This window comes from Taeniopygia guttata, chromosome 4 (genome assembly GCF_048771995.1).
Source record: "Taeniopygia guttata chromosome 4, bTaeGut7.mat, whole genome shotgun sequence".
NCBI classification, from domain to species: Eukaryota; Metazoa; Chordata; class Aves; order Passeriformes; family Estrildidae; genus Taeniopygia; species Taeniopygia guttata.
This window is the reverse complement of record NC_133028.1, coordinates 8,528,011-8,543,947: the sequence shown is the minus strand read 5'-3', so window position 1 is coordinate 8,543,947 and position 15,937 is coordinate 8,528,011. Positions and strand designations below refer to the sequence as shown.

At 35.8% G+C, this 15,937-nt stretch overlaps 1 protein-coding gene across 1 annotated transcript in view; it reads left to right on the top strand.

The window, feature by feature from the left end:
* The window catches only part of POLN (DNA polymerase nu), an 89,863-nt gene that overhangs the window by 50,829 nt on the left and 23,097 nt on the right, over positions 1-15,937 (top strand). Inside the window, exons 18-21 of the mRNA XM_072927939.1 lie at positions 4,596-4,678; positions 8,637-8,768; positions 11,601-11,711; positions 15,397-15,475. Coding sequence (XP_072784040.1) covers positions 4,596-4,678; positions 8,637-8,768; positions 11,601-11,711; positions 15,397-15,475 — 405 coding nt within the window. The remainder of the gene's footprint in view (positions 1-4,595; positions 4,679-8,636; positions 8,769-11,600; positions 11,712-15,396; positions 15,476-15,937) is intronic.

Sequence of the window (15,937 nt, the reverse complement as noted above, 5' to 3'; positions counted from 1 at the left end):
AAATGCAGATCAAGGCAACACATGCCTGCCAGATATTGTGTTTGAGGAGTTTGTTCTGCCTTTTCCTGTGCATAAACAGTTGGCTTCCGTCACCACACAACGTTTCCCAGAAATTCTGGAATGTCTTATCGCATTCTTTTAAGACTGATTTCCTCCCATTTCTACCTGTTCTCAAGGTTTTATTTTGCCATTGCACATACGTTATGCCCTCTGGCCTCTTTAATGGTTTTTTTTATGTGTTTATGTTGTGTGAACTCATTTCTGAATACTAAAATTCATATTGTTTTTTTAGTATTCTGTACAGGTAAAAATCCATGGAGATGTCTACTCTGTATTAAATGTGTTATTCCAGTTTACAGTTCAACTTTGTTAAAAATACAGATATAATTGCTGTATTTTTGGGGGATATAAAGAAACTTGGTGTTCATCTATATAAGAGACTTAAGACTTAATTCAGTAGAAATGCTTTGAGATGTCCATTAGACCCCATTAATAAATTAAAATATATAGTGAATTTTGGAGAAATTATTATAATATTCAAAGTATTTTATTTGAAAAAGTAATAAATTATATATTCCTCTTCTTGTTTCATATCTTCTCTTTGTTTCATAATGATAATTTCATGTTAGCCTTCACTGTATGCTAGAAAATTGTTTCTCCATGTTTTTTACTCTCAGAATTAGGCAGCTATTCCCTTTTAGACACACAGTCCAGTTCTTAATAGAGCCACCTTTTTAAAGACTTTGTGTATCTCTACTCTCACTGTGTTTGTTAGATATTCTACAATTTTTTGGCTGCAAATTGTTTGCTGCCCTAACAGACCTTCCCAGATTGTTTAGCTCTGCTAACTACTTCCCAGGATACTGAGATTTGCCAACCTGAACATGTCTTCCAGCACTGTTCTTTTCAGGGCTGTTCTTTATTCTGCCTAAGAGATGTCTATCAAATAAAGTATTATAAGGCAAACTACTTGCAAATCGGTGTTAAACAAAGTAAAGGACAAACAAATCAGAAATGTGGAAGTAGCCTGAGACAAATATGCTGGCAAGGAATGCAGGCAATATATTCATGCAGGAATGTAGAAGGTGAAATACTGCACATTTGGAGATTTGAAGATTATGAAAATACTAATTATGAACTTGAACTTCTCCCAGCATATTTGAGAGTAATGAGAAGGATGTAATAAAATGGAAAAATACATTTCATGCTAGAACTAGTAACTGCATATTTATTTCCTGCAGGCCTTCAGAAATTTTGCTGTTTCCACAACAAAATCTGCAGCAAATTCTTTTTCCTCCTAAGCATTTTTTTCTGTACCAATTTCTATAACATTGCATTAACAGTCTTCTTACTCCAGCTGTACAGACAGTGCTGGGTGAGCTGGAGTCACAGCCTCAGTGTCACTGCCCAGCAGCTACAACTACTTATGCCCATTCACCTTCCTTTATCATATTCAAATTTATTTAAAAAAATGAATTTCTACTGAAGATCTATGTTACATATACCACACTTCAGCATGGAGTATTTTCATGCCCTACATGGCTTGCTAAAAGCGTCTTATGCAAGTATGCAGATAACAATGTCTTTTTATCAATATCATGGCTGTTCCATGATGAGTCCAAAGGCAAAATAAAGGTTTTATCTTGAAATAGGTTCTCACAGTACCCATTAAAACAAATCAATTATCACAAACCTAAATTAGTTTGTAAAGGAAACAGGATAAAGCAGAAAGCCCACTGGGGATTTCTAGCATGGCTGCTGCAGTTCTGAGAAACTGCACACCTCCCCTTTAATTTTATTGTTCAAAGGAATAAACAGCCTTTGTCTCAAACTGCAGGAATGCCTCTCTGAATTGCAGAAGGAATCAAACACTCTAGTAGAAGCTAATCATTGTCAATACAAACAGAAAAAAAGCATTTATTAGAAAAGAAATAGTTATGATTAATGACTTGTGTTTGCTCAAGCAGTTTTGATTTATATGGCAATTTTATATCTTATAATTATGTATTCTTTTAGGTGGTATATAAATTTGGCAATACTCAGAGTGGTAGATGTATTGCCTCTCTGTCCAGTGCTCACATTTCTCACTGACACGCTCTGAGGTTTTGATTGACCATTTTGGTTGTAACATTATATTGAAGGAAATATTTGAGATAAAGCCCTGAATTTTTAATTTTTGCCATGTGTTTCATGACTAACCACAGACCAGGAAATGCTAAGTGACTGTTGGATTGCCATGATTACATGATGCATGTACATCTGCACCAATAACTATGTTAGGCAAGATTTTATTGTGATTGCTGACATTGCCAGTTATCATTACACCAATAATACTATTTCTGTTTTTTCCAGTCAGCCCTCCAAGCTGAAGCTTGGATAATGCAAAATCATAATCAAAGTTCTAGCAGCAGTTCTAATTGTGCACACAATCTACTTCTAGTGTTTTCTTTCACTGCTAAAACTTCTCTAGAGCCACCAGTCCCTCCCAGGAAGTCTCACCTTGTGTCTCCCTCAGTAGCATGGTCTGACAAATATCTGTGTTCCTCTACAAGTCTCCACAGTAGTTCTCACCACTGTGTTTTAGCCCTTCTTTTCCAAAGAAGTGAGCAGCTGATATACCCACTGCCTCTCAGTTGTCTCTAGCCTCTGACTTCAGTAAATCTGCAAGTGAATTCTGCTGCTGTCCTCCCATTCTTGCCTTGTCCAATCCTCTAGTTTAAATTATTCAGTATTAGGAAAGCAGTATTACATTTTCTAGTGTTTCTCCAGTTTCAGCATTCCCCAGCCTTAGTGTTCCATGTCAGAAAGGTCCTCAAGCGATATTTGCTCTCTTAGCAGATTCTATTTTCCCTTGGGATCGACACTTTCTCAAGTGTCTGTGTAGTTCCCTGCCAGGTTCTTCAGGAAATTCCTGCAGTCTTTCTGCTGGAGATTGTTTCAGGAAATCCTTAATGATGTCTAGTTTCCTAATTCTGTACCTATTAGCTCCTATTGCCACTTTGTCCTTATATTCAGGTACAACTGGGAATCTCAACCTACTGTATTCAAAAGATCCATGAACATTTGACCTGCCACAGCTAAGAAAGTAAATTGTAAGAGTCTCAAACTTGCAGAATGACTAAGTGGGAAGAGTCTTCATTACAGGTGGAAGCACTATTAAATTATTCTTGTTTCTCAACTAAACTGAGCAGTGAAAAGTTTTGTTTCATCTTTGAGCAGTTGCCATTCAAAGGAACAATGTGAGCTTCTGCAAAACCAAAGACTTTTTGTCCAGTGAAGGCTGGAAATTATGTTAGGTTTTATTTTTCCTCTTCAAAAATCTGTAATGCTGTAAAGACTTGCTTAAATCTGATTTCAACCAATGTCTGCCTGTTTGTCATTCAGAATGTCTAATTATACCAGTACTGAGCATAGGCTTGGCTAAAATCAGTGTATGAGGTATGCAAGCAAAAATATGTGGCTCTGCTGATTTTCTGTAAGTTTGAATATCTTAATAGTGGTGAAAGACTTTCCTTGAAGAAAATGCAGAGAAATACACCATTTTCTTAAAGCTTCTCAGGTAAAACCTTCACAACAAATTTCAGACAAAAAAAAGCTTTCATAGCAAACCATAGAAAACTTTGGTTTTAAAAATGCAACCAGACTAATGAAAAAGATTGACAGTTTCATGGGAAGACTTTTTCCCAAGTGGTGCAGATATCATCTAGTATCTCTGATAGCAATTAATCTCCATGATTCAAATTTAATTTTTGTAGGTATGATTTTCAGAGAATGAGCATATGATTTCCCCCAAGACCCTTCCATTGAAACCAAATGATCAATATTATTCAGTGCTTTCAGTTGTTAATAATTTCAGTATTCTTCCTGAAGCTGTATTTTGATAAGGAAAACTATAGGTGGCACATACTTGATGATTGCAAAGTCATAACTTTTCATTTTTCACAATGCTAAATCTATTAGCATTTTTGTAGGACTGTTATATGTCAGTTGTGAGAGAATAGGAACTGGGAAGGAGGACCCTTGGCTGGCTGGGAGTAATTTGGATGCACTCTTGAGTCCAGAATCAGCTACTGTTGCTGTTTTATGGAGCCTTGCTATTGTGGAGGCATATGGAGCAGGCAGTGCTTGCTTCTATCAGTCATTTGTTGAAAAAAGGTTGGATACTTCTATTTGTGAAGCCCTGATCATAGTCTTATTTAAACAAGCTTTAGGTCAGACCTATGTTTTGAGTCTCTCACATCTTCAAGAAATGCTGCTGCTGGAAATAATTAATTTTTATCGTGAGCCACTGTTAAATTCTCCTCAATCTGAAAAGCTAGTAATATAGTAGTAGGATTTTTCCTAACCAAGAATTTAATTGAAAAGGAAAGGAGAAGATTAAAATTAAAATAAATAATTTTATTTACTATGGACTATCAGTATGAAAATTTGTAAAGAAGTTGTGCATTCCTGGCTGATAACAAAAGCCCTTAAGTACGTCTATTCATATCTTCCAATTTTGTAGTTATTAAATTATTATTGACTTTAAATAAGTTTACTGTGGGGATAACAATTTAGTTTAACTGAGAAGGTGTGATTTTTGTTTGTTTGTTTAGGAAAGGGATTCCAAGTGAACAAGTGAAACATGCTGATAGAGAGCAAGCAAAGCGTATAGTTTACTCGGTGGTTTATGGAGCAGGTAGGCATTTTTAGAAAAAAACCAGCTACTGTAAATTTATGCTCTATTCATAATTTATATAAGTAGATTGAATTTCTAAAGGTGAGTAAAAGTTTGTCAGAGTATTGCATTTATATTTTTATCCAGGATTATTAAATTATCTACTCAGTATAAGAATTATGAAATTAATGTAGTTATATTGCCATATACAAAGATTGTCTGATTCTGTATTTATTTACTGCTGATATAACTGAAGCATATATCTAATTTTGAGTGGACTTTGGATTCTCTCAGTATATAGACAGAGATGAGAATAACTGCAATGAAATTTTAAAAAACTCCAATATTGTTTTAAATCACATTTATAGAATTAGAGAATGGCAGGGATTGGAAGGGACCTCTGGAGGTCATCAGATCCAGCCCGCTCTTCAAGCAGGGCTGTTTGCCCAGGACTGTGTCCAGATATTCAACGTCTTCAAGGCTGGAGAAAGGGCTCTTCAAGGCTCTGCAGCCTCTCTGGGCAACGTTGCTCACCTTCAGTGTAAAAGTGTTCCCTTACTTTGAGTCTTAATGTTTGCTGCCTTTTCTTCACAACTGCAGAAAACTTGCAAAAATACACTGTTGCCCATTCTGCCTAAGTCCTGACCAGGTCCTAGATAAGTCAAGATGTTCTTCACACTTTCCAAAACTACCTGCTATTTCTAAATGATGCCCAACTCTCCTTATGCTTCATACATGCCTGGAGTTACCTTTTCTGGGGAATAGATGCATGTATGTCATCAGCCTAGAAGCTGTTGTGAATTGGTTTCAGTGAGCAGCTGGCTAACTTTCTCTACAGAGCATGAGTTCTTGAAAAAGTCATTTAGGAAATGAGAGCTCTGGACTGCAAGCTTTATGTAACTTGGAAACACTTAATGCTATATCTCAAGTTCCTGGTTGTGAATGCTTTCTAAGCTATCTTTTACACTGAGTCCTTGAACCAAAGGCAGAGTCAGCCAGGGTATTCCATTTATCATTTATGGTATTCAGTTGGGAAGAAATGCATCAAATTCAGCTCTCTTGAATATCTATTTTATGTTTAGGGGTGTGTGTGTATATGCATACACATCTGTGTTTTTATGTTAAGCTGTATTGCATTTGAAAGCTCTGTGTTTAAAGTCTGTATTAGAAAAGCCCAGCATTGGTACCTTACACTGTAAATTTAGACCTGTCTGTGCTGAGACAGGAATAAAATCTTCCATTTCCCACCTGAATGGTTTCATCACTGGGTTATTTTACAAAATGCCAGCATTATGACCCCTGCCCTTTGGTCCATGCAAATGCTACACATTTCCTATCTCTTCCACTGTGGGTGGGACAGATGTAGTCAGATGAATCACCACCAGTTGAATGCCCTGTGGTTCTGTATATAGTCAGAAATGCCTCAGTTCCTGGGGCTCAGTGGAGCCTGTATCTGTCTACTGATCTATAGAGAGCTTGAATCTTTGCATTTAAGCACAGTATTGGCACTCCCTCACTTGCTCTGAACCAGGCACTAAAGATTTAAGTGCAGCAGTGCTTAACATAAGTGTCTCCATTTACTTGTTTGGTTTGTGTTCCTCTCTCTCAAACAAGGGCAGTTGAAGCACCTCAAAGATAATATGAAGTTTCCAGTTCATTAGAAGTGTGATCAGATCCTGATTAAGACATGAAATTATATCATTAAACCACTTAGATGGAAACTGGGCTGACAAAAAGTAATTGTTAGATACCTGAAATTGATAGACTGAATTCCACCCACAGTTTGTCTCCCTTCAAAAGACAGCTCACTTTTCATAAATGAAACATTTTTTATACAACTGAAGAGTGTGAATAATACTTCTTTTAGGATTGAAAACTACAAAAACACTCCCTGAGGAACTTGCCTGTATTATGCTTACAGGAGCTAATAAAAACCTTTCATGTAGTAAATAGTAATCTTTTTATTTTCTTTTTATTTTCTTAGGTTGTATGTTCTGTTTTCTTAAGTTGCATTTGGTTCATGCTTTCAAGGTCTTTTCTTTAATTCTGAAGGATAATAAAGGAAAAAGGAGATTGGTTATTAGGAAAAAGTTTTCACCCAGAGGGGTGGTTGGTCCCTGGAACAGGCTTCCTTGGGGCAGTGGTCACAGCCCCAAGCCTGACAAGAGTTCAAGAAGCATTTGGACAACACTCTCAGGCACATGGTGTGACTCTTGAGGTGTCCTGTGCAGGTCCAGGAGTTGATCCTTGTGGGTCCCTTCCAGCTCATGACATTCTATAAGTATTTTTGTTTGGTTTGGAGCAGTTCAATTCGCCTGCTTCTGCCTCAGTCATCTTGTAGAACTAAAACACGAGCAACTTAACTTCTGTAAAATAAGGAATTCCTTCTATGCAATGGCAGTATGTTCAAACCCTGGACCGACACAGAGGGCTATCAGTGTTTAAATGACAACTAATGCTATTTTCATTTTTGAAAGATGATGCAGAATGGAGAGCACGATCTGACACAATTACATGGCTGTTCATTCCCCTCTTTTTGCTTCCCAGGAACTGCATTTCCCTGGGACCTTTCAGATGGCCTTGCTAATATTGTGCTTTAATTTTCCTAGTATTTTATGCAATTGTTCTGTATATTAATAGTTCTTTAAATGGATAGCATGGACAAACTTAGATGTTACAGTTCTCTAAGGAAGCTACAGTAGTCTCCTAGCTGTTAGCAACGTGTGCTTTATCAAATAGATTTGTCATTTGCTGACCCAGGAAGAAAATAAGATGTCAAAAAAAAAGAGTACAGATCTATAATAGCTCAGCAAATGTCATCCTGGATGTCTGTGTGAATTTCTTCCTCTAGCACCTTGTCTAGACATGTTCTTGCTCAGTGCAGATCCTGGCGTGACTGAGAACAAAATGCTACAATAATTGTTCTGAAATGCACATCAGCCTGACAGTGATGGCATTTAGATGGCTGAAATCCTCTCTCTTTTTAATGTGCTAGACAATTTTTCTTGACAGTCTTACTGTGACAATGACTATTCCATGCCTTTGGTGCCTTTAGATGTCTCCTCTCAGCTTATGTTCTTTGCAGACAGTGCTGGTTTTGTGTTGCTGTGCAGCTGACTTAAATATATCTGTCTTTCAAGCTTCATATGAATGAATGAATGTTGATGTATGTTTTATTTTTACAGGAACTGTTTGATTTATAAGTGGGTTTAAACTGTAGCTCTTAGTTTATATTTTCACACTCTGTAATATCTTTAGGTTTTTCCCACCTTTTCTTATAAATGCTCTTAGATCCAGCATAACAGATATTGTGCGCCTATATCCTGTAGAAAAGCTGTTATTCCTTTCTCTCTCTGTTGGAACACTTGTTCTGTTTTTTCTTTTTCATTTTTTTTTCTTGTTCCAACCCTTTTATCTCAATACTTGGATCCCAATTTCTACTGACATTGAGGAGCCTAAGACTGAAATCTGTGGGACCCAGACTCCAAACATCCTTTCTAAATTCAGGCTGAACTCTAAAGCTTCTAGCTAAACTCCAGCATCTCCATCCCTTTTTAGATCTTCATTATATTCGTATTTATTTAAAGTTAATTTCAAGTCTTTATCTGCTCTTCAAAGTTTGGAAGTTGCAACACTGAACTGGTAAAATAATACTTAAAGCAACAGCATTGCTCTGTGAACAAAAGAGATTTCAACCACCTTAGAGGTATAAATTATAACTAGGAATTTCTTAATTGCATACTTCTTATATACTTCTTAGTAATTATATACTTAATTGAGTAACTTCAGTGAAACATTCAAGCTCAGGGTTAAACATTTATTTTGTTGCAATATGATTGTAGTGTATCAGATCCATACTATTTCATAGAGGTAAGTAAAGTTAAGAAATTCCACTAATTATGCATGAAACAGTGCTATTGTATGTAGTTGTTTTCTGTTCTGCTTTATTGCATAATAGAGATCATTTCTGTGCCACCAGGTAAAGAACGTCTCGCTGACTGCTTGGGAATTACTCCTGTTCAAGCCAGTCAATTTATAGAGAGTTTTATGCAAAAATACAAGAAAGTACATGAATTTACAAAGAAAACCATTGAACAGTGCCGGAATAAAGGTAATCCAAAGTCTGTGACCAGATTTTGTTTACTGATCTGCACTGTGTGACAGTGGTGAAGACAAAGATTCAACTTGACCCAAATTCAGATAGTTACGGGACAACAAAAAAAAGATGGAATATCCTTTCTTGGTGAATCAGGTTTGGGTTTTTTTCTTTTTAGCCCTAAAAGGAGCTGGTTAAGTCTGCCTTTTCTAAGAAAGATGCTAACAGAATAAGACATCTGTTCTCAGAATGAACCCTACTTAATGTCAAATTACACTGCATCATTTTGACATATAATGTACTCCAACAGAAAAAAAGCCCAAGGAATCTTCTACCTAATAAATTGGGTCCAAGGCTGCTGGACCGTGGAAGTTCAGTCAATTTACACAGCCAATTTTTTTAGACTAATTTTCTCTATGCATCAATCAGAATTTATGTTCTTGAAGTTCAGGTGGTAGCTGTAGTGACAGATGTGCACAGAGTGCTTCTGGAGCCAGCAGCTGCAAACTCTTCTTGCACCAAATTTGTTTTTAGTCTACAAATTAATTTATATTTAGTGAATCCTAGGAGTGCAGTAATTTGAGAAGAGAAAACATAGCTGCTTGAAATATTGTCTTTTAAAAGCTAATTAGCAGAACTTTCAAAACTGAGTTATTTTGTTTCTTAATAGGGCATGCAGTACTAAGACATTTTTAAGAAATAAATAATAAATTTGCAATATAATATTACCCATCACTGCATGGGTGGGTGCAATGACAGGGACATATAATTCACTTCTAGTTGTGAAAATTGATAGTATTAATTTTTTGTACTTTGTAGGGTCTCAAAGTCTACTGTAAGTATGAACTGTCATTGTGTCACACATTTGCATTCCATTGTTTATTAATATTGCTTGAGAAAAGTGAAGTTACCAAACATCCATTTTTAGCTGTAATTAAACCAAACATAACATACCTAGTAAAACATTACACATTTATTATATATTTATGATGTATTTAAAATAACTTAGCATTCTTTTCTTAAAAGTCAATGAATTTCAATAAACAGACTTCTGCACAAGAGAATCTGGTTTACGAGTTCAGTAGACAGGAATGCCGTGATTAATGTTCTAAAGTCATCGAAGCACACTTGTCTAATTACTTCTTACTCCTTCTTACACTCCTGCCTATCAAACATTTTTAACCATTAATGGTAGAAGAACAATCTGTTTAGGTTGTACAAACTTTAGAAATCTTCAGCAGATCAATATTATTTAATATTTTTCTTGCTAATCCACCTTGGATTCTAACTTCTCAACAAAAGCATTCCAACCTATTGGGCTAATTTTCTCAACTTATCTGAAGTTCAAAGGTGAGCAGCACCCTTCTGATTAATATTTTTTAAGTTTTATGAATGTAGACATGATAAACATATGAATAATTCTATTATGAGGAAGATATTTGTTAGTGTATATATTACTATCTGCTGTTGTTTTTTATTAAATTATTGACATATTGAAAAGACCACATTAAGGCCTCATTCAAGCATGGATTTGCAGATTAATCGTTGACACCAGGCACCTTCTCTGCCACTGTTACACAAATGATGGTGTTTGTTTGGGAACAGTGCTCAGTAATGAGGAGTCATACCTCAAAGGAATAAGGATATTACAGTAAATCTAATTTTACCTAAGAATACAATTTTTCAAGAATTCCATCTTTAAATACTGTTCTTCATGGAAATTGTTAGTTAAATTGGGGAGCCTGATTTGTCAAAGAATACCCTAATTTCCAGATAGTTCTGTTTCTTGTTTCAAAACTGGTATTTTTGGTATCAGCGCTCCTGGAAATGCACTAATACACAGAAAGCCGAATTAATTCATCCTCTGCACACAAGCCTGGGTATATGTTGTCCATAATAAGGTGATAACTTTGTGTTTGAAGAGGTCTCCTCACCACTTGTGCTTGTAGAGCAGAGGACATGGAAATTCAGTCTGAATTTCCATGGTATCTAACGACAATTCGTGGGTAGTCAAGGTGATCAGAAATATAAAGAAAATTTTTTTCAAGATGTATTTTTAACATGGATGATTTTTCATTTTTCTTAAAATAAGAATAGGAGTTTATTTTTGAAGATAAGCTTAAGTTTTGTGTGTGTTATTTTGACAAGAGGAACCTCACATCTCTTTTCCTGTCTGAACTCCTCTCACTTGCCCTCCAAATGGTGTTTCTTTAGGAAAATAGGTCATTAGGCCTAACATAAAGCCTTAACTGTGTTTTTATATTTCTTTTAAAATAAAAAATCCCACCGCACTAGAGTTAAGGAAGTTTGGCTGTGAAAGGAGCACAGAAATACTATATAAAGAAAACAGAAAAAAAAAGATAACTTTTCTTCCCAAAAAAAAAAACCTGTTTTAAATTTTTGGGAGATATTCATTACTGATTTAATTACTCTACAAATTGATTTTTCTTTACTATTCCCAAGTAAAGTATTCACTATGTGTAAAGCTCTAATTATGGCTGCTAATAGATAGCTAATTCTGCTAGGTATTTATAGTTTCATCTCCCACAGAGAGAGTTTGCTGGTTTACCGGTAGACATTCCTAAAAAAAATTTAACAACCTTAAAGAACTAAAGTTTTCCTTGTATAATATGTACCAATTCTCTGAATTAAATAGTACTTAAACCAAAAATACAATAAGCATTGAAGGTTTAAATAAGCTCTGACTATTTTCAGAGGACAAAATATTAAATTGACTCAGGCAGCACATAATTACAAATATCTGTATTATCTTCAAGAAGAATTTTTGAAATCTAATTTAAATCCCTCTATATCACATAACAGTAATTTTTATTTCAATCCTGCAAGGTTACGTGGTTTCCATAATGGGACGCAAAAGGCCACTGGCCAATATCAATGCACAGGATTACAAGCTGCGCACTCAAGCAGAGAGGCAGGCTGTAAATTTTGTTGTTCAAGGTAAATATCTGCCTCCCTACCTTCCTGTCTACCCACCTGTCTCTATCCCTGCTTGCCTTTAGTGGGCAACAACTTTGATATGAAGAAGCACAGTAGTCTACTAGAGTAGGCGTAAGTTTTACTGTGAAAAAGGAGTTAAAATTATATATTCCATCTACCTTGGAAATTGCCAGTAAACAGAATAATATAACAATAATAATGATAATAACAGCAACAGTATAAATGTTCTAATACACTAGAGTGCTCTTTGATAGTTAAATGTAGGTATTGATACAAACTATCTATAGACAGAATATCTAGAATTCTGTTCTTCAGGTGCATTGTTTCTTTAAACACTTTCCTTTCTGGTTTTTATAGTCCATTACTCCAGAAGGCTTTCTGTGATTCTGTTCCTTACAGATTCCAGCTTTTATTTTGCCAGGTAGCTTTTGCTTCAGAAATACAAAATGTTACAATAATTGTGCATTGTTATTATTTGTTCAGAAATCCAGCTCATTCTTTGCAGAAATTTCAAACTTAATTCTGTGGAGGGCAAGAAAAAAGGTGGTTTTTTCCACAGAAGAACATTTAACATATAGATTGGAAATGTAAAAGTCAGAATTTTGTGCTTACATGTTAGTCAATCTGATGCAATAACATACTCTGGTCAAGTCACTTGGGGCTCATGTGTGTACAGGATTTAGCCACCCAAAGGCGAAAAAAACCTGAGCTGTCAGCCCAAGACTGAGATGCCTCCTACCTTTATGTCCCTTAGAATAATTATTTTTTTAATTGCATGATGCTGACAGAGTTTTCTTTAAGTTACCTTGGAAGTGTACAATTTACAGGCAAGGAAAAAGTGCTTTCTAGACATGGTGATGGCATGCTCCTTCTAAAGTTATTTGAACTTTCCTTTTGGAAGTATCACTTTCCTATCCAAATATTATTCATTTAATATTTAATTTTAAAAATTACTTAAGTATTTATGTCTTGTTTGACAGTCTTTGAGTACTGTCTCTGCAAAGGTACCTAGAGAGCTAGAATTCTAATTCTCATTCTGAGAGTCCTGCAGAGCACACAGTGTAGCACTGATAAAGAAACACAGCTCTCTGAGCAGCATTTGCTGTGTCCATCTGTCCTAAGAGCTGGAGCAAGGTTGTCATAGGACTGTCTATGGAACACTCACTTCTATGTACCTACAATAATAAGATTGTCAGATTTCACTGTCAGTTCAAGTGATACTGGAGGACAAATCTGATTAAAAATAATGTAATTGTTACTCAAAATGTAATATTAGAAGGTGTGGTGAAGCAAGGATAAAAAACTCTAAAATATTATCTATTTCCAAATTTTATTTAAAAAATTCATTCTAGACTACCATGATGTTTTAATTTTAAGATTTCAGCTATACGATAATATTTGAAGACGATAAAAACTTTATAAATTATAAAACCTTTTATCACATTTAGTGTACTAAACTGCATTTAATATGTGTTTTGTAGTTATACCTAAGAGTCTAATTGATTTAAGTAATTTACATTTTGATTATGGTAGCAGCAACTGATAGCAGAACACTTCAGATGCATGGCAATATTGAGAGAAATGTAGAATTGCAGCTTTGAATTATTACAATTCGGTTTCTCACTCTTCTTTCATAGTATTTTTTTTTCTTTTTGAATATTTCCCAGTTCAGTAGTTTTCGCCAATGTACAGCATATTATTCTTCAGTTATTATTCAGTTGTACCTAATTCCCATAGAGCAAACAGTTCATTTTATCTTTATTTTTAATTATTTTCTTTTTTAAAAGGAAAATAGTTTTCTTTTTAAAATAAGATACCTCTAGAAATCATATTTCAGTAAAAAAATATTTGAGAAGCCTTCCAAATTTCATTACTCTACAATGTTTCAGAAAGGGTGTATCTAGAACATATCTTTTGTGATGGACTAAATGCTCAGTATGGTTTTATCCTCACAATCACTAAGAAGATATTTACCTGACCTTTGCTGAAACATCCTTTCTTACTTTTTATATCAGTTGTCCTTTTTGCAATGTGTTGAATAATTTGACACAGCATTTGAACAGGAAAACAAGACAGGTGTTTGAGGCCAAATCCACAGTCAGACATTACCGCCTCCATCATCAGCTGAGGGTCTGCACTGGGTACAGTTCATGAGCAAAACAGTCTCAGCATGGGATCCAGAGGGGGCAGTTTGTCATAGATGACTGTAGAGGAAGAAGAGATGTTAAGCTTTTGTCCTTGTTCTCTTAGATAGTCTTCCCTAGCCAGAAGGGCCCACTGTATCCTGGGGGACATCAGGCACAGCCTCACTGGCCAGTCACTGTCCCACTCTGCTCTGCACTGCTGTGGCCCCTCCTCACGTCCTGTGTGCAGTTTTGGGTGCCTCAATATAAGAAGGACATCAAACTGTCAGACAGTGTCCAGAGGAGAGTCACCAAGATAGTGAAAGGTGGTGAGGACAAGACTGAGAAGGAGCAGCTGAGGTCCCTTGTGTTGTTCAGCCTGGAGAAGAGGCTGTGGGGTGACTCCATCACAGTCTGCAGGTTCCTCAAGGGAGGAAGTGGAGGGGGAGATGCTGAGCTCCTTTCTCCAGTGACAACTGTAGGACCTGAGGGAACGGCCTGAAGCTGTGTCAGGGAGGTTTGTGCTGGGTATCAGGAAAAGGCTCTTGGCCCAGAGGGTGGCTGGGCACTGGAAGAGGCTCCCCAGGGTAGTGGTCACAGCATCAAGCCTGACAGAGTTCAAGGAGTGTTTGGACAATGCTCTCAGTCATATGGTTCAGATTTAGAGTTGTGCTATGAGCTGGGGTGTTGGACTTGATGATCTCTATGGGTCCCTTCTGATTGGAGATCTCTGCAATTCTCTGATTGCCTCTCAGCAGAGTACCCTTGTCACTTGGCTACCTGGCTGTTCTCTGATACTGTTCTGAAAATTGAATCATTTGGCAGAAAAAAATTCAAAATTCATTGAGTTACAGGGTTGTAAAAAAATGACCATGATCTAGGACATTTAGTGGGACAAGGAGGATTATGGCTTCCACTCTTTACTCAAAGGATTGTTTCTATATTTTACCAGATAAATCTTTTGTGTAAAATGTTTGGATCAGAACAAAGCCCTTCACCAAGCTGCAGGCCTGGAGAATTATTCTGCTGCTTGATGACCAGAAATGTGCCATTTTTTCTATGCCATGACACTGTTTTATGCACCATTGCTCTTAACACTGTAATGTAATGAATATGTTTTACATATACATGGAAATATGAAAAAGTGCAAAATTAAGGCTCCAAATTGAAATGCAGCCTGAAACAATGTTCTGACCTTTTGTGACAATAAACTTTAATTAATTCATAGATAAATTTTAATTAAAGCTTAGAGATAGATAATTTTATACCTTTTTTTTATAGAAAGCAATTTTTCAATGTATAGTCATGAATGACAAATTCACCTTTAATTAACACATGATTTCATATTGTTATTTTCTAGTTTTAATTAACATGTAATTACTTCCTCTGTTATTTATTAGTCTTATAATCTGTTTCACATATTGCATTAATTGTATCTGCTAGTTTTGAAAATTCTTGTAATTCAGAATCTTCTGATATTTTTTGTTCCTATGCCATAGTTCCAAGAAGAACATTTTTCTTTTGCATGCTTTAAATTAAAAACAGATCACTTTCTTTCATAGGCTCTGCAGCTGATCTTTGTAAAATGGCTATGGTGAAGATTTTTGCCTCTATTGTCATTTCTCCAACTTTAACAGCCAGGTTAGTAATGAAAGAATGCAAAACTGCTTGGTTTCAAAACAAAATTAGTTGAAATGACGTGTTTCTGGCATTTTAAGCAGCTCTAGAACTACCATGTGTACCTCTGAATCTTTTAACAAACAAGGACATGTGGAATGGTTTTATACCTTTAAAGTTACATCTTTGTGCCTTAAATGGTTGGATCTGTAAATGCACCCCAAGGCGTTGAAGTGCCCCAGGGTCATTTAAACTTGGTCAGATCTAATTCAGTGGTAGTTCTGCACCTTTGAAATCAAGCCCACTGATCATATCCTTCCTGTATTTGAGTGTATTGTACAGTGGGAATTGAACATTCAATGGGCTGAGAAAAAAAACAGGAATCAGGAAACCAGTGCTGAAGCAAAATAAATGAACATTTTTTTATTCTTGTATAGATGGCTTTTCTTTAAAGAAAAACTCAGTCATCATGATTCTCTTCTGTTG